The 18,346-nt window shown below is 42.0% G+C and overlaps 1 protein-coding gene across 9 annotated transcripts in view; it reads right to left on the bottom strand.

The window, feature by feature from the left end:
* Window positions 1–18,346, bottom strand: part of ADGRV1 (adhesion G protein-coupled receptor V1) — a 443,810-nt gene that overhangs the window by 360,459 nt on the left and 65,005 nt on the right. For all 9 annotated transcript variants that reach the window (XR_010602227.1, XR_508681.3, XR_010602226.1 and 6 more), the window contains 6 exons: window positions 16,747–17,120; window positions 14,448–14,624; window positions 4,669–4,849; window positions 3,355–3,557; window positions 1,778–1,907; window positions 33–113 (listed from right to left, as the gene is read on the bottom strand). Coding sequence is in view for 6 of the 9 variants with exons in the window: in XM_024104505.3 (XP_023960273.3) it covers window positions 33–113; window positions 1,778–1,907; window positions 3,355–3,557; window positions 4,669–4,849; window positions 14,448–14,624; window positions 16,747–17,120 (1,146 nt within the window). In the remaining 3 variants the exon portion in view is untranslated. The remainder of the gene's footprint in view (window positions 1–32; window positions 114–1,777; window positions 1,908–3,354; window positions 3,558–4,668; window positions 4,850–14,447; window positions 14,625–16,746; window positions 17,121–18,346) is intronic.

Raw genomic sequence — 18,346 nt, 5'->3', positions numbered from 1 at the left:
TTAAGAAACAAAGGATAGACCATGATGCTTACCATGTTGATGGACAGCAGGAAGGAAGAACTCCAAGTCCCCGTCACCACTACCACTGCCATCATTTCTAAAGAGTTCAGCAACTTCAAGAGGACACACAATACACATATATACATTTATAACACAGAGAAGACAGAAAGCACTTTAAACATTTTTAGACAAAAGGAAAAAATAAGGGAATATTCCTGCAAAGCATCCAATTTGACTTTGAAAGCATACGTGTTCTCTGATCAAAGCCAGAAACAGCATACACAGCACATTCATTTTATTTATTTAAAATTATCACATTTAAGGTAATTATGAGGAAATCAATTTTGACAATTAGCCATTAGGGGTTTGATGATTGATAAGAAGAGCTACCGTGCAATGGTGCCCAGTATTTTAGGTGGTATAGCATGAAGAAAGTTGTAAGACAGGACTTCAAGCTGTAAACAAAAAGGAGATCACAAACTGTGGATAGGTTTGTAACTGGGAGCTGAGAAGTAGAATTAAAAATGAATAGAATTAATGAGGACATGACTGACTAGTTGCTACTGTTTCCTCAGAGAATATATTTATATTTTTTGTGCTGTTAACAAAGGGACAGAAGGGAGAGACTTTCCTCAGAAAGTTAAGGAAATGTCCAGGACATTCTTCAGAATCCAGTTTATTGGATGGTAGTAACTTTGGGTGTATGCACTCAGAGCTATTGGAGGGGGAACAAGAAGGTGTGTACTAGAAGGTGTCTGTCTATTGGAGCTTTAAACTAAGGTTAGCTGCAAATCTTCTGTCAAAACTGTTTTTAGATCAAAAAAAGTTTGGTTGTCAACTACACAATTTTTTTCATGGTGCATCATGGGAGATGTAGGTTCATACAGGGAGCTTTCTTCATAGAACAAAATGGGAGCATAAAGGTATCCGAACTACAACTCCCATAAAGCACTGCAGCAGCATTTTGAACAAACATTTTTGGGTTTTAACTTAAATTTTCTATTTTTTTGTGAGAAGTCAGTATTTTCTATACCAGTGCCACAAGCACCATCTGCAGAAAGCAAAGATGTGTAAGAAATGGAGGTCTGTGTGTGGTCTGGGTGTGTCAGGTGGAGGAAGTACAGGAACTTGGAGCTGATTGGGGCAAGCACCTTCTAGTATAAGTTTCCCTGAGCTTCTCACAGATCCTTCAGCTTATCAAACAACTGTCCATCAACTGGCTACAGCAGCATAGCCCCTTAAGCCAACCATGTAGCCTTTTACTACTATAACCAATTTGAATAAACTATGGGCCAAATTAATCTCTTGTGTAATTTCTTTAACTTCAATTAAGTGTCAGAAGGGATTAATCTGGCTCTGTTTGATTAATGTTAATTATTATTTTAAATATATTTTTAAACTGTTGAACTGAGATAGATGATTTTTCAGGTACCTGTTAGTACTTTTATCGTCATTCTAATTCTCATTATCACGCAAAAAAAGCTATACTAAAAGAAAAGAAAAAGCACTTATTTAGATGACCTAATGCATGGCAATAATCCAGTTGCTTAAAAGCATTCAACCAGCTCAAGTTTCTCTGAGGCATGGCTGTTTTCCGCAATTATTAATGAATTAACTGAAGATTTTTCTAAAAAAAAATTAAACCTAAGTCTCTCTTTTTGAAAACATTTCCAACCATGGAAGATAAACCTTCTGAGCAGGATTTAAGTATTCTAAGCCCTCAGTGCCTAAAATAGGTTGTGCATATGTAGGCAAAGAGTTGATGTGTGAGTCTTACCTCCTCCCTCTGGGTTCAGTAGCTCAACCTGAAAAGCTTTTTCCAGTTCAGGGACAGGATTATCTGTGATGTTAACAGTAATATACTTGTATCTTTCTCCTGGCTGAAATTCCAAGGTGCCTGCAATACTCTGAAAAATAAAAGGTTCTTTATGCTTTTGTTCAAGTCTATTCATTGTATCAGTATGAACTCACTGCAGCAAAAAAGACTTCCATTCTGCTACTGGAAAAATTTGCTATTTATACAACCAATTATTTTTTCCTTTCTGTCTGCATCTTAAAGTGGCACAGAATTCTCTTGCACCTTCATTACAAGAAAGAGTTTGACTCAAATTCATAGTTGTGAGCATCTAAGTGCACTTCTGTGTGTGTTCAACTTAGTCAAGTCAATCCAAACATATTCACATAAATTAGGTTTCAACATGGGCATGCTCACCTGTGTAAATGAAAGTTGGGCAAAATGCAGTTTCAGCTGACCTGAAACTATCTGCAAATTTGTGTCAAATATACCAAATTTTTCAACCAAACCAAAAATTGAAATGTTTCAGAAGTGTTGAAATGAAAACTTTTGTTTCAACGTGATTCAATTTTTCATTTAAATTTTGAGAATTTTAACAAAAGCAAAAGAAGACTAGATTCACAAAACAGCTCAAGGAAGAGAAATAGGTAATGGTACTGCCTTCCTTATAACTTTTAATTGACTAGTTAGGGCACACAGATGAGAGGTGGAAAATCTGGGTTCAATTCCACCCTGTCCCTGTTGTGGGGAATGGATTTGAACTTAGGTTTCCCACATTTCATGAAAGTGCCGTAGCCACCGGGCACTCAGATATTATTGTATGGGTCTCTCTCCTTTTTATAAATAATTAAACAATCATTGGATCAGGGACTTGAATTTGGGTTTCCCACCTTCTAGGTGAATACTCTAACTACCAGTCAAAGAAAGAGAGCTCTAGTGTAAATGCAGAGCAAACCTGTATGTGAGCATCAGCGGGTTTGTATTCCTCCACTAAGTATGTACAGGCATGCACACCCTCGTAGGCTTGCATCTCTAATTATTCACACCTTAGAGTGACACTCAATGATTATCAAATATAACCTTAATCTGCTCCATTAGGGTAACTCAAATGTGTGTTAACCTCAAATTATCACTCCGGGGGCAGCAGGAGCTGGGAGCATCCTGGAGGTAATTAGCCTCTCTACAACAGTAACCAACACCCACTATGGAGAAATACACACCCCGTTGACCCAAGACAAGGGAAGTCATAAAATTAGAGGGTTTTGGCAAAAGTTCTAGGAAAATCTAAGCTCCATATACAGAAACAAACTAATGACCACATGAACATGACGACACCGGAATATTTGTTGCTGTTTTTGTACAAAACACATTCTAACTTGAACATTCACCTTGCTCATGGTATGATCAATGGGAGAACTGTGAAGTGGTTTGTTTAGTAAGACTCTCTGAACATTTAAAAAAAACCGCAGATGGAAAGAAAGCTCTAATACCTGAGACACCCAAGTCTAACTGAATTCGCAAATAAGCATCAGTCATGTATTTCAGTCTGTTCCACATACCTGATAGTCTCCAGGACTGAATGCTGTCAGTGACACTGTTTTGTATTCCACCATAACTGTTCCAAGAAGGCCCTGTGCACGAACTACCAGTAACCTAATATGTCCAATTTCCTCCTTAACAGTAATATGGGGCACTGTGGTTGCTGGGAGAACCATTTTATCACTGGGTCCAGGAGGCAACCCCGTAGAGAACTGCAGCAAGCCTGAGAGATGCAAGAAACAACTATTTACATTTTTACCTGTACTAGGAAAAATCCCTCTATAATGTAATGTGTTTCACGATGTTTAACATTATTATGCAGCGTCTGAAATTAAACATCTGAATATAAACAAAATGGGCGCCAATCATGCAGTTTTAAGCATCTTCCAGGAAGTGCTGTGTACCCTCATCTCCCATTGACATGGATAAGCAATATACGCAAGTGAATCTTAACAAAGTACCTGCGCCTCAATGGGAACAGAATGCACTCGGCTCCTCCCAGGAGGAGCACTGCATATTACAAGTTCAATGATTTGATTTGATTGACAATTTTTTTTTTCAGAAACAGCTTGCTTGCTCAGCCATCTCAACAAAACAACTGCTACACTGTTTTATTTATGTACTAGCAAAATAATTACTCAGTCCTTTACGATACTCTACAAATGTGGACATTTCTGAGCAAGGCTTTTGTCATCAATCCACTTGCTTAATAGTCACTATTCTTTTGGGCACTGCTAACTTCGTCTGCTGAATACAACTTTACAATTTTATATGTAAAAGCATCAGGCTAAATTCTCAGCTGTGCAGGAGTTCAGAGGGGGTGAGGCAAAAGTGACTAATCCATCTTCTTTCTTTCCAACTCCAGGCTCGCAGGGAGCTGAACTGCCCTCAATGCTAGTCAAAATAGTTCAAGTGCTACTCTAATTTGGATCAGCTTCTAATGTCTCTATAGGGGCCCTTAAGCCAGTGAGGCTCACTGGAGTACAGTGTGCTCTGGCCACATCCCCTTCTTTCCCAAAACATCCCCTATACTGGCTGATGTAATTTTACTCAGGAAAAAAACAATACTGGCTCAGATTTGCCCATTCAAAGGAATCCTCAGTTGCCTGCCTAGGGTATCTGAAAGGTCACATGTTCCATGGGGCTAAACATGGCCCATTGTTTAAAAATAGTCAGTTTGGGTACCTAAATAATGAATTATTGTTTTGGTAAGTGACAAACTTGACAAAGGCGTACTGCGTCCTCAGCTGTCAAGGTTGAGCAACTTCTTCATCTCCTGAGATTAAAGCCAACAAAACTATTTGAAATAAAAATGCGATTTCCATCACTGTTACCATATGGATGGTCACTGGCTTTGATGCTGATATCTGTAGTTTCCCGCTCTGGATCTATGCTTGCTCCACTGGTTGGAGTTGAACCTAATTTTCCATCTCCAGAAACTGCAGACACTAATGTTACACGGAAATATTCATTAAGCTCAGGAATGTCATCATCAAGAACATGCAAGTTTAAGACCTATAGAAGGAAGAATCCACACAGAAATTAAACAAATATAATAACATAACATAAAAAAGTGCAAAAGTGTAGCATGAGATTTTTCAGTAACTGTTATTCAAACCCCACCGAATGCTTACATTTATCTAGTTTTATCTGCTATGCAGTTTTTAAAAAGATGTATGCAATATTTTTGATGTTTAGGTAAATCAACCTAATATTTTATAGTAAAACTATTAACTGCAAACATAAAGACACTAGCATCTCAGAAATAATATGGGGTAAAAAATTTTTGAAGTGCCCAACTGACTTAGTAGCCTAAATCCCATTTTCAAAATTGACTTAGGACCAGATTTTAAAAAAATATTTTACACACAGAGCAACAATAGTCAGTCAGATTGGCTGTATAGGATTTAATTGTTTAAAAATATCACTAGAGGCTGGTTTCAATCTACATATACTTATATGGCCTTAGTATTATGTGGTCCCAGCAGAAGACTATGAGTTTGTTGGTGTCCTGAATTTTAATTCTCTTGCACAAAATACTTAGATCAGCTGATATTATATGTTTATGATCACAATATTAGAAGGCAAAAAATTAGGGTTACCATTCGTCCGGATTCCCCCGGACATGTCCGGCTTTTTGAGCTAAAAAATAGCGTCCGGGGGGAATTTGTAAATGTCCGGACTTCCCCCCTCATGCAGAGCGCGCGCAGCTAACAGGGCAGCCGGCCGGATGGTGCCACTTACATGGGGCTCCGACAGCCAGAGAGAGCCTCTCCTCCGCTTCCCCTGCAGCAGAGATCCCTCCCTCCCTGCATTTGCAGATCGCAACCGGCAGTCTGGAGCTCCTTCCCCACTCCTCCTTCCCTGCTGCCCAGCGTGCCGGGACGAGCGGCAGGGTAAGGGGGCCAGAGGGTCGGAGAAGGGGAAGGGAGGTTCTGGAGGGGGCAGTCAAGAGACGGGGGGGGTCGGGAGTTCGGGGGGGCATTCTGGGAGGGGGTGAATAAGGTTTTGGGCAGTCAGGGTACAGGTAGGGTCCTGAGGGGGCAGTTAGGGTGGGGGGGGGCTTAGGAGGGGGAAGTTAGGGGACAAGGAACAGGGAGGCTCTCTTAATGGCTCTCCATGCGTCTCTGGACCCTTTCAGCTGTCGGGCTTGGACGGAAACATTGCCTGAGGGTAGTGAGAGAATGGGTTATCGGTGAGGTGGGGGTGGGCGTGAGCCCGGTCAATAGGGGCAACCCCTACCAAGATCTGAGCCTTTTCTCACATGCCCGTTAGAGCTCGACATTATGCTGTTTGGGACCCCTCTTTGAGGAAAGCCTCTGGATTGCAAGTCCAACCGCTACCTCCTCGTGGTGAGAGTCGGTAACTGGCTTGGATAGCCAGGCGGATTGCGGAGGACGAACCCACATCCCACATTCAGTGGGGTGTGGGACGGGGTTGGGCAGCCCCATATGGTGCCACATGGATGCCCCCCTGGTAAGGGTAGCCTCCCCCAGGTACGGGTTGACTCCCCCTGGTAAGGGTTAGATTCCCCCTGGTAAGGGTAGTCTCCCCCAGGCACGGGTTAGTTTCCCCCTGGAAAGGGTAAGTTTCCCCCAGGTACGGGTTAGTTTCCCCCTGGAAAGGGTTAGTTTCCCCCTGGAAAGGGTAAATCTTTTAGCTATGGAAAAAAGTAATTTATATTTTTATACCGGATTGGCGCTGGACCAGGTTAATAACGCCCCCGCTGTGGCTTTGATGCCCCGGCTGACAGTGTTAAATATATTAGGGGTGTGATCAGGGTCGCTGGACCAATGGATAAAATGGTGTGGACTATAATGAAGTCTCATGAGAATGAGAGTGAGAATCAAGTCCTCCCAGTGGAGTATGGAGAGGAGGTAGAGGAGAATGTTTGTGATGATCATGGTGAGGAGATTTTATCTATCTTACCGATGGTTTTTACAAGGGACACTTTTAATGATTTAACTATGGACAGTTTTAATCCAGATTTTAAGTATTTAAGTACATTTGATGATCCATATGTTAGGGAATCAAGTACTGATTTTAATAGGGATCGTAATAAGGATCTTAACAGTACTGGTAGTAATATAAATATATTAGAAAGTAGTTCGTGGAAGGATGGGGTTTTTTATTTAGAGTATCCCGTTGATAGTTTTAATTGTCCAATATGTCCCCAGATATTACCAACATTTGGTAAATGGGCCAAACACATTAATGTGGTTCATAAAAGTAAAGCCATACGAGTTGTATGTAGTAAATGTGGAAAATCTTCTCAATATCATAATATAGCTTGCCACTACCCCAGGTGCATACCCAAGAAGGCGGATACCCCAATGAAGAGCCATACGTGCTCGGTCTGTGGGCTTGGTTTTCATACTAGATCTGGATTGAGCCAACACTGTAGACATAGACACCCTGCTGTGAGGAATGAGCAAAGAAAAGAAGATATGGCTGCTAAAAGTAAGATCAAAGAGGGATCGACTAGATCTCGTATATGGACTAAAGATGAGGTTGCGCAGCTTATACAGTTGGAAAGGAAATATATTGGGGAAAGGAATATAAATAAATGTATTGAGAGCGAGATGAGGACCAAAACGAATAAACAAATATCAGATAAAAGACGAGAATTAGCAAAGAAGAAGTTAGTGGTAACAGGAGATAGGGAGGAAGTGACTGAGGTAGAGGACATTAGAGTAAATATATTAGAAATTCCGCCCCCAAGAGAGAGGATTTTCCCACTAAAAGGACATCCAGAAGTGGATTTAGTGGAGAAAATATGTAAACGGGGAAAACAAAGTAGGGAGGGAAGAGAAATAATAAATAGTTTAGGGGAAATTGAAGGATTATTAAAGGAGGATTTAACAAAAGCTCTCGGATGGGCAATGTTGGAAAAATTATATTATTCATTAGTAGAGGGACAGGACCCTAGAAATGAAAGTCAAATAGAGTTGAGGAATAAAGGAAAAGGGAAGATTAGAAAGGAGGGGAGAAGGAAGCAATTTAATGCAATTAGGAGATATGCTACAAAGAAAGCTAAGTATAAATTCTATCAACAATTATTTGATAAGGATAGAAGAAGATTGACTCGCATTATAATGGGAGAGCCAGATAAGGCTAAGTGTGCTATCCCTATGAAAGAAATTGAGGAATACTATGTAAATATTTTGGGAACAATTGGACATGGTAATATGATAGGGTGGCCATCATCCACAGAGAATGCGGATAATGATATATTAATGAGTCCGATCTCTGTGGATGAGATTAGAATAGCTTTAACAGAAATAAGAAAAGATAGTGCTCCTGGCCCAGATAAAGTAAAAGTGAGCAATTTGTGGGATATTTTTAATTTAGACTCCTTAATACTTACAAAAAATTTTAATATATGGTTTCTAAATAGACAGGTACCAGATGAATTTAAGAAAAATAGAACGATTTTAATACCAAAGACACAAGATGAGGAGGAAATGAAGAAGTTAACATCTTGGAGACCATTGACAATTGGGTCAGTTTGGATTAGAATCTATACCAAAATATTAGCAAAAAGACTGGTGGAAACAGTTAAGATATGTAGTAGACAAAAAGGATTTATATCCGCCCCTGGGTGTGAGGAAAATATTGCTATATTAGATAATTTGATTAAAGGGGCTAAACGAAATGGGAATGAAATTGCAATAGTGTTCGTAGATCTGGCTAAAGCATTTGATTCTGTGGGACACGGACATATAATAGCCGGGTTGAGAAGATTTGGTATAGATGAACATCTTATAGATATTAGGGACCTTTATGATAATTGCACAACTAGGGTATGGGTGGGTGATGAAGCTACTGAGTCTATTTTAATTAGGAGGGGGGTCAAGCAGGGTGACCCGTTGTCCCCAATTTTGTTTAATATTGCTATGGATCCCCTTTTAACTAGATTAGAAGTAGAAGGAAGTGGTTTTTATGTTAAGGGTAATAGTGTCACGTCATTGGCTTTTGCCGATGATGTGGCAATTTTAAGTAGCTCATATAAAGGAATGATCAAAAATTTGGGTATCTTAGAGGAGTTTTGTAAAAATACTAATCTCTCTGTTAATGTGAAGAAAACGAAAGGCTTTCATATTTTAACTAAACATAAAACCTATGTAGTTAATCCTAAGGATAATTGGCAGATAGGATCAGAGAAGATTGAATATGTTCAACCAGGGAATTTTGACAAATATTTAGGGGCTAGAATAGATCCCTGGATAGGTGTAGGGGGACCGGTACTTAAAGAAAAATTGAAAGATTGGAGTGAGAATTTAATTAAGGCCCCATTAAAACCGGCCCAAAAAATATTAATTTTACAGACATACATCTTACCGAAGCTATTTTATAATCTTCTTTTAATAGAACCCCCTTTTAATCTTTTAGACGATCTTGATGTGTTAGTTAGAAAAATATTTAAAGAGATTTTACATTTACCTCAGTGTACCACAGATGGGATATTTTATTCTAGAGGTAGGGATGGTGGTTTAGCTCTCACTAAGTTTAGTGTGCAAATCCCAAATATGTTAATTCATAAATGGAGGAGACATATTGTCTCGAGAGATGATTGGATGGACCTATCTTATCTATATGCAGGAGAAAATCTTGTTGATAAAATATTGTCATTTAGTGCAGTAACATCTCATCCCAAGAAATGGAGGGAAGAGGAATTTTTAAGATGGTCGGAACTGAGATGTCAGGGAATAGGGATAAAATATTTTAAAAATGATTTAATTAGTAATTCGATTTTTAGAAACTCTAGTAAAGTTAAATCGTCAGCGTATATCGCAGCATTGCAGCTTAGGGCAAATATTTATCCTACTAGGGAGACATTAGCAAGACGAAGAGGAGGTGTGAATGCTCTTTGTAGATGGTGCGGTAAAGTGCGGGAGACTGTTCCCCATATCTCAGGACAATGTTATAAGACTAAGAATGCTAGGATAAAAAGGCATAATAGAGTAGTGTCTGCAGTTGTAGATAAGGTTGGTAAATTAGGGTGGAAGGCAATGATAGAGCCCCATTTGAGAAATAGTAAGGGTGAGTTAAGAAAGCCGGATATTATATTTATAAAAGGAGATACAGCAGTGGTGGTTGATGTTACAGTGCGATGGGAGGATAATGCTGGAAGTTTGGAACAAGCCCACAGTGAGAAGGTGGCTTATTATCTTGAGTTAGAGGAAGAAATTAAAAACTTAACGGGAGGTAAAAATATCCACTTCTTTGGTTTTGTGCTTGGGGCGCGTGGCAAGTGGAGTGAAGGTAATAATGATTTGTTACAATTATTGGGAATGGACAGAAGTAAAAATTTTAAGGAGAGTATATGTAGACTTGTTTTATATTCCACTATTGGTATGATGGCTATATTCAGTGACAGGTAAAGATCCCGGAGTTTCCATTCCGTGTATCTTGCCAAAACTAAATTTTAGCTATTTTGGTTTCCATGCTCTAAATTTTCAAATTTTTAATATTGTTTTGAACATTAACATATTTAGTGTTATTTAATATCTGCCCTTCAATAGAATGGTTTTAACTATATAATAAATACTTATTAATGGATGAAATTCCAATTTAAATTATTAGTTTATTTTTTTTTTTAACTACTGGATGTGGATGCGGACTGGCCGCGTATAGTAACCAGGAAAGGGCAGGTAGTCACGCCTGTACATAAATAGGGGGTGGGGTTCTGGAGGGCAGTTAGGAGCAGGGCTCCCAGGAGGGGGCAGTTAGGGGACAAGGAGCGGGGGGGGGGGGGTTGGGAGTTCTGGGGGCGGGGCTGTCAGGGGGCAGGGGTGAGGAGAGGGATCAGAGCAGCCAGGGGACAAGGAGCATAGGGGTTTAGATGGGTCAGGAGTTTGGGGGGGGGGCTGTCAGGGGGTGGGGAGTGGTTGGATGGGTTGTGGGAGTCCCAGGGGTCTGTCTGGGGATGGGGGTGTGGATAAGGGTTGGGGCAGTCAGAGTACAGGTAGGGGGTAGGGTTCTAGGGGGCCAGTTAGGATGGGGGGAGGGTCTCAGGAGGGGGCAGTCAGGGGACAAGGAGCAGGGAGGCTTAGGTAGGGGGTAGAGTCCTGGGGGGCAGTTAGTGGCAGGGGTCCCAGGAGGGGGCAGTCAGGGGACAAGGAGCAGGGGGGGGAGGGTTGGGGGTTCTGAGGGGGGCGGGAAGTGGGAGGGAGTGGAAGGGGCAGGGGCAGGGCTAGGGCAGGACGAAGGCGGGGCTAGGGCGGGGCTCCTCCCATCCTCTTTTTTGCTTGCTGAAATATGGTAACCCTAAAAAAATGCCAAATTTAGTAATTTTAAGATGCTATAGCAGAGTATATTTCTGAATCCTTTACTAGAAACCTGACTACTCAGTTTATAAAAATATACTTTATAAGAGGCAAAACCTATGCCACCAGAGAAGGGGGAAGTTACATCACATGAGGTTTTGTAATTAAATTTTTAAAACTAATTATTGTAAAAGTGATGCATTGGGAGCAAATTGTCCCATGTTTTCTGTCTTCCCCCGCCAATCAGTACTGGCGGAGCCTACTGATGGCTGGATCCCTGCTCTCCAGCCGCCCACCCACCAGGGTGAGTGTAGGATCCAGTGGCCGATGATGGGGGAGGGTTTGCAAGGCTAGTAGCGGGATGAATATGCAGCGAGCGGGGACAGACGCTCCACCTCCTGGTCCGTCATTGCAGCCCCTACTGCATGTGGGCTCTCAGCTAGCAGTACCCTGCCCCCTGTCCCATTTGTGGCCGGCGCTGACTGCGCGCTGAGGTGGCTGGTGAGTGCAGACAGGCGCCAGCCAGCGGCTGATTATGTGTCGCCTCTGCTACCAACCCATCACCCTTTATGTGCATCCCCTCTCGCTGTCCTCTCCCTGCTTTGCCCCTTCACCTCCCCCAATCCCCGCTGCTCCTCCATAGACCCACCGGTGGGGCGTGTCCCGCTCCCAGCGCTGTGCAGAGAACCAGTCCCTGGTCGGAGCGCTCAGTTGACCAACAGCCTGGCCAACAGGCTCCTTCCTTCCCCCACTGCCTCTGGCTGGACCGGCACCCTTGCCAGGAGGAGCAGAGTCCTGAATGTGCCAAAGTCCCGCACAGTGCTGGTATGGAGAAGCCTCTCCGCCCCTCAGCTAAGCTCTGGAGTTGGGGGGGAAATGATTTCCAGCCTTTTCACACCCCGAACCTGCAGGCTCCATAGCAGCCCCAGGGCAGGGACATAGTACCCTCTTCACCTGCCCCCGCCCCAGCCCTGGATCCAGCCCCCAGGAAGCAGGGGGCTGCTCCATTCCCTAGGCACCCTCTCCTGCTGAGTCATCTCTTTGGCTGCTGAAGCCCTGCAGTCAGGTTCCCTGGGCCCTGATGCACAGTGCATCCTTAGGGATTAACCTTTTGCTGCCCATGCTGTAGCCAAGGGACAGGAGGCAGCTGGATTATGTCTGTGGCCAGCTGCAGCCTGGAGGCATTAGCTACCTTTTGACACTGTGCAAGCAGGAAGGGACAAGCTACTTCCAGCCACAAGGGGGGGAGGGACGAAGAGATATGAGCTCTGCAAAGACACAGGCCAGGTCATCCCTTCCCCACCTCATCCTCCCCTACAACTGGAAGCAGCTTCCATCCCTTTCCTCCCCCACAGTGCTGAAAGGCTGCTGCTGGCCACATGCTGGTGTGAACCCTGGTAGAAATATTGGGAGGGGAACATGTGACCCTGCATGCCCCTTCCCCCCCACCATGTGTTGCCTTAGGAAGACATGACGCCAGGTACCAAGAGAGGTGGGTCCATCCCAGGAACCCAGCCAGGCATGGAGGACGGAGACTGCTGGGTAGGGAGGGTCGGGTCAATCACCCACTCTGTGTGAGAGAGGTGTACAGTAGAGTGTGTGTGTGTCTGCTCCCCGTGGGGGGGTGAGGGAGCTAGGGGTCTGTGTGTCACCCCTCCCTGTGTGCAGCCTTAAAGATAAGAAGGTAAATAAAAAGAATCCAACTACGCAGTATTTCTTTTTAACAGAGGTTCAGTCACCTTGATGTTAATTTGAACCTTTGTACTGAATAGTTCTGACTGATTGCCATTGAACTCGCTTGAATACGAGTAATTTTACTAGGTGTCCTGTATTCAGCATAGTGAAATATGGTCACCCTATGCAAAAGGGGACAAGGGACCAGCCTGGCGATGTTGACTCATTCCCCTGAGAACCAGATTGGCGGAAGGGTTTAAAAGTGGCAGCCTTGGGCGTGAAGCCCCCTTTCACATAGAGCAGGCTGAGGCAGCACTCACCCTCTCTCCGCTTTAGGTGGTGAAATACGAGGTTTGGGCAGGAGCCGCTGTGGGCATTGCGCTAGCCTCCCCTTGTTTAGGGGTGCTGGGAAGGAATTTTTCCCTTACCACAAGACTGGGCTAGGTGGAGTTGGGGTTTTTACGCCTTCCCCACAGCAGGTTCAGGAAGGGCTCTGTTCATGCATGGCATGAAGGGCGGTAGGCTATATGTTGCAACTCATTATATATGTGTGGGGTGGATGTCCAGTGCAGGTACTCCACAGGGAGGGTATACAGTGACCAGATAAATGGCTGGGAAAGGACCTAAAAAGGACATGTTCATTAAAAGAATGGAATAGGAGGAGATTCCTATGATTGGTATGGCACAGAGCCAACACCTCTTCCCCCTATAGCCCACCTTAACCCTCCTACAAGGGGGGGTGGATGGTAAGGTCCCAGTAATGGATTGGCTGGGGGGACCTAAATAGAAAAAGATGGGGAGCTGGCAGAAGCCCCCTGGGTAATTATGGAATGAACATGGGGTTACCTGCACTGTACACTTCTATCTGCCAGCTAGTCCCAGACACCTAATAATAAAGTTGTGGCCTGATTAAAACCATAGCAAATGTCTCCTGTCCTTTCGGTATAGCCGGACAAAAAAAGTCACTGAGACTCTCCATTGGCTTCAATGGGTATGGCTCAGTCCCTTCCACAGACTTCAATGGAGCTGCATGGGTGAAGTGGACAGCAAAATTTCCAACAATGTTTATCATTGTATTTACCAGCATTCAAGCAACACAAGAAAAAAATATATAAACTTTCTAAACCATCCCCAAAAGCCATACCCTATCTTAGTCCTTTACCTGTTCTTCAAATGTATGTACGATTTCCCACAACACAATCCACAATTAAAAACTCACAGGAAAAGAACTGAGCAATAGGAGACACAAAACTCTTGATCTGAGAAATTGTGCAAACGTTTGACTGCTACTAATTTTTTAAAATAAATTGATCTTTGATTGCTTTTTATATAGAGATAAGTTTGAGTCAAAGTTCAGACTTGAATCCAAACTTCCTCCAAGTTCAACGGTGTTTAGAGCCAATGTTTCAGTTCATGTCCACCTATACTTTAATTTTTGTAAACATATACATATTATATATATTTATAAATATGTATATAGAGATATACATACACATTCATACATCTGTCATCGCTTTTAGTTATAAGGAGTGACAGATTCAATAAAGCTCCATAACAGTTGCCTGAAGGAAACATTTCCAAGTATGAAAATCAGTAAAGTACACTGGAAAGGTATTTTCCAGGAGGCTTGCACAGAACCAGATGATTAACTTTAATAAGATCAGGTTTACCTCTGATCGCTGCCAAGGAAGGAATGTGATAGTTCCACTGGTATTTGCAAAATCAGCAACAGAGTAATTAATGCTGGTGGAATCGATCTGAGAGATAACGTAAAATATATACACATAGTCCAGGGCTCCCCGTGTACGCTCCACAACACACGATATAGTGGAACCTTCATCAGAAGTCTGTGAGCAAATAAGATTGACAACAATGTACAAGTTTCAAGTGAATCAATACAATAGAAGTGATCCTTTAAAATTATTGTTCAGGAATGTAAAGTAGTAATTTTTTCCTAAATTTCGAGAAAGAACTTGAATTGCAGTAACATGGGAACAATTTTCCTGAAGACCTGATAATTTTTAGTTTCCTTTAACAATTCAATCTTTAAAATAGATAGGGCTTTCTCCATTCGCAACATTACTTAAACTAAACAAAGAGCATTTTTCTTACTTTCAGTTTTCAATCATCGTACAGAAAAAATTGTGAAAAAATCAAGTGGTCTGTACACAGTATTCTTTGTATGAAGAAAATATGAAATATGTTGTGTATCTGCCATATAATCATTAGCTATTGCTTCACTGATGAAATAGATGTAAGATGAGTACTGGACAATTAACTTTTCCTATTAATTTTTAATTTTGCTTCATGCTTGGGTGATGATCGGTGGTATCAGACTGTATCAATGGCACTTGGACCTGAAGGAATCTATTATCACAGCATATGGCAGGCACTTAAAAAACAAACAGAGTCCAAATTGAAAACTGCTTTCATTCAAACCAAGAAGATTGAAGTCTTTATGATGTGTTTGGAGGACAAATAGGGATGATGTAACAAAAAAGGTCATAGAAGATTCCAAACATAGAGCCATTATGATTTTAGTTTCCCATTTATTTGTGCTTTACAAACCACTGAAAACAAAGAGATTTTATTTAAAATAGTGAAAGCACTAATGCTTAAAATATTAAAACAAAGTGGATGTTCATAAGGATAGTTATATTTTTTAATGGATGGCAAAGCTTTTTTATTTAATTACTGGTTAATAGTCCACATTTTCAACAGAATATGGGCTAAGTTCTTCCCTTTGAGGATTTAACAATGTTGTACAGACCTAATATTTCAGTTGTTTGGTAAATTCTTTGAAGCTAGGCTTGGGAAAGAGCACTAAAGACCTGATTCAATGGAACTACTGGGAATATGGTACTTTTCAAAGCAAGTAATGATATCACAATCTGGACCACCAATGTTTAGAAAATAGGATAATACATCTGTGGTTTGATGTAGTTGGTTCATTGTCCTCAAATGGGAACAGGCATTTAGAAAACAATGAAGACCTTGTCAGTAAGCTGGGGGTAAACAGGATGTAAAGCAAATATTTACAAAAGGTTCAAGACAAGAGAGACAAATGAAAACCACATTTCCATCTGAAAATGTACTTACTATTGTGGCATGTAACTCCTAAACTACTCGAACTGAAAGAGATTGCAGGAAAAAACCCTATCATATCTGTTTTTTATTTTGTGAATTTGAAAGCACTTGGTCAATTACGGTTTTGTAGATGCTCAGTTGTACTTCCTCCCTCATGTCCTAGAAAGATAACATCACTCTCCTGAGCAATCCTTGGGGAGCTCATGCTCTTCTCCAGGCCCTGCTGGAGGATGTTTACTTGTAATAGGAGAAGGAACATGCACAGAAAGGGAAGGGAAGTGTTCAACAATTTTGAGCCTCCCCCCCTCCCCCCGCAGAAAAAAAGTCATAAGATTGGATTACAAATTATAAGATTTTTTTTTTAAATAATAAATTTTACTTCACTCCAGGAGCTGGGTTTTTAAGAAAAACACCTCATATCATGACACTGCAATTAAACTACAAAAGTTGGCAACACTGTCTGGCATACTGGATTCCACGTAGAGAAATAAGTAAAGGATTACAATACTCATGACCCAAGAAAGAAGGAGGTAGAGGGGGGGAAACTTACCACAAATTTAATCTCAGATATTAGACATGAGTGAAGAATGAGTTATTTTCAAAATTAGTCTGCTAAATAGGGGCTGATTTATTTTCTAAACAAAAATCTTTTATGGGTTTTTAAGAACAGTTACTAAAAAATTCACAGGTGTCAATTTCATTCTCCAGTATGAAAGAATATGGTGCTATATTAGATAACAAATGTGTTGTCCGCAAGATTTTAAACCCAAGTGATTTTGCTTCCCATCCACTGAAAGCAATAGAGTGAAATCTTGGCCCCACTGAAGTCACTTGACTTCATTGGGCCCAGAATTTCACCCATCTTTTTGATAGTCATCTTACCTCAGGAATACATGCTCCTGTGAAGCCAAACAGCCCATTGGCGTTGTCACTTTTTTGTACTCTTAATCTTGCTATGGTGTTTTCTTCTGGAATTCGAGCTCCCCCATGCACAGAGACAAGCTTTAGTATGAATAACTCCTCTCCTTCCTCCTCCTCGTCATCTCTTGCAGACACAATGAATGACTTATTAGTTTCTCCTTGTCGGTACTCTAAATATCCAGAGATGGGGTGCACATCAGTCCTTGCTGGGGTGGCATGAAGTTCATAGATCTCTGTTCGTGTCAATTTACGCTCATAAAGCCTCACATCCTGCATCAATCCTGTATACCTGCTGCTGCCATTCATCCCTGCACCAACTCTTACTATTCCTGGACCTGGAAGAAAAATGAACATTTATACTACTTTGATACTTTTGCCCTGAAATAATAAAAGTGTGTAAATGAAAAGCTGTCATGGTGGTTTCTTTTGGCTTATTAGCTCTTATAATCTCATTAATAATGTAAGTGTCATACCCTGGCTGAGCTTCCACACGTAAAATAACAAGCTTATGTTGAACAGTATGGATACCTTCTTAATATATTTTCCCCAAAATACATCTAAGGACCACAAAATGTTTAGAAGATGTGCCAAGCCAGCTAAAAATAAGTAAGTTAAATCATGAGTTCTACTACTATGAAACTAGAGAATAGATAATAATGTTGAATGCAAGAGGAGAAGACAGACAGAGCTGGATCAAACCCTTGAGGAACCACAGAATGGTACAAAGTCCAACATTACAAGCAACTGTACTGATCACCCCAAATATCTGAGAGCTCCTCCAAAGGCTTGGCTCACATTAGAGCATTCAATCATTTGTAATTCAAATGACTGATCTACATCAACTGAAGTGCAAATGTTGAGCATCTCTATGATAGCCACCCAGAATCATGTGTAAGGTTGTCCTTGCATTTACACTAGGGCTGCCTCAAACCAACTGAGATGCAATGGCTCTCATATGACAACTATCAAAGATTATATTAGTGTGGCAGGGAAAAGTGAGTATAATATCCCCATGAACTGCCCTCCCTTTAAGGTGACCATATTTTCCAAAGGGAAACCGGACACCACATGGGGCTAGCGCAAGCCCTCCCCATCCCCCCACGTGGGGCTGGTCCGAGCCATTCACCCAAACCCACCCCATGCACCAGCCAGTCACCCAAGCCACCCCCTACCACTGCATGGGGCTGGCATCGCTCCCCCAAGGCCCACTCCTTGCACAGGGCTGGCATTGAAACCATGTGTGCCCAAGCCCTGTGTAAGCCCTACCCCTCCACACATGGAGTTGGCATCGCTGCTCACCCCCCCACACCCATGTTCCTCTGCACCCCACTTTTTTGACAAATGTGGGCATCTGTCCCGTTTCTTCATCCCAACTTGATCAGTTGGCAAGAGCAAATGGGACAAATGCCCACTTCTGCCAAAAAAGTTGAGACAGTCAGGAGGGGCTTAAAAAAGGGACTGTCCCGGCCAAAACGGGATGTATGGTCATCCTACCTCCCAGTCACGCACCTGCCTACTACTCACCAGCCAGTGAACCATCTGTGGCTAACTAACAGATAGT

The sequence above is a fragment of the Chrysemys picta genome, chromosome 6 (genome assembly GCF_011386835.1).
Source record: "Chrysemys picta bellii isolate R12L10 chromosome 6, ASM1138683v2, whole genome shotgun sequence".
Lineage (NCBI taxonomy): Eukaryota > Metazoa > Chordata > Testudines > Emydidae > Chrysemys > Chrysemys picta.
Note: the sequence above shows the minus strand (reverse complement) of the source record. Positions and strands in the feature narration are given on the sequence as shown.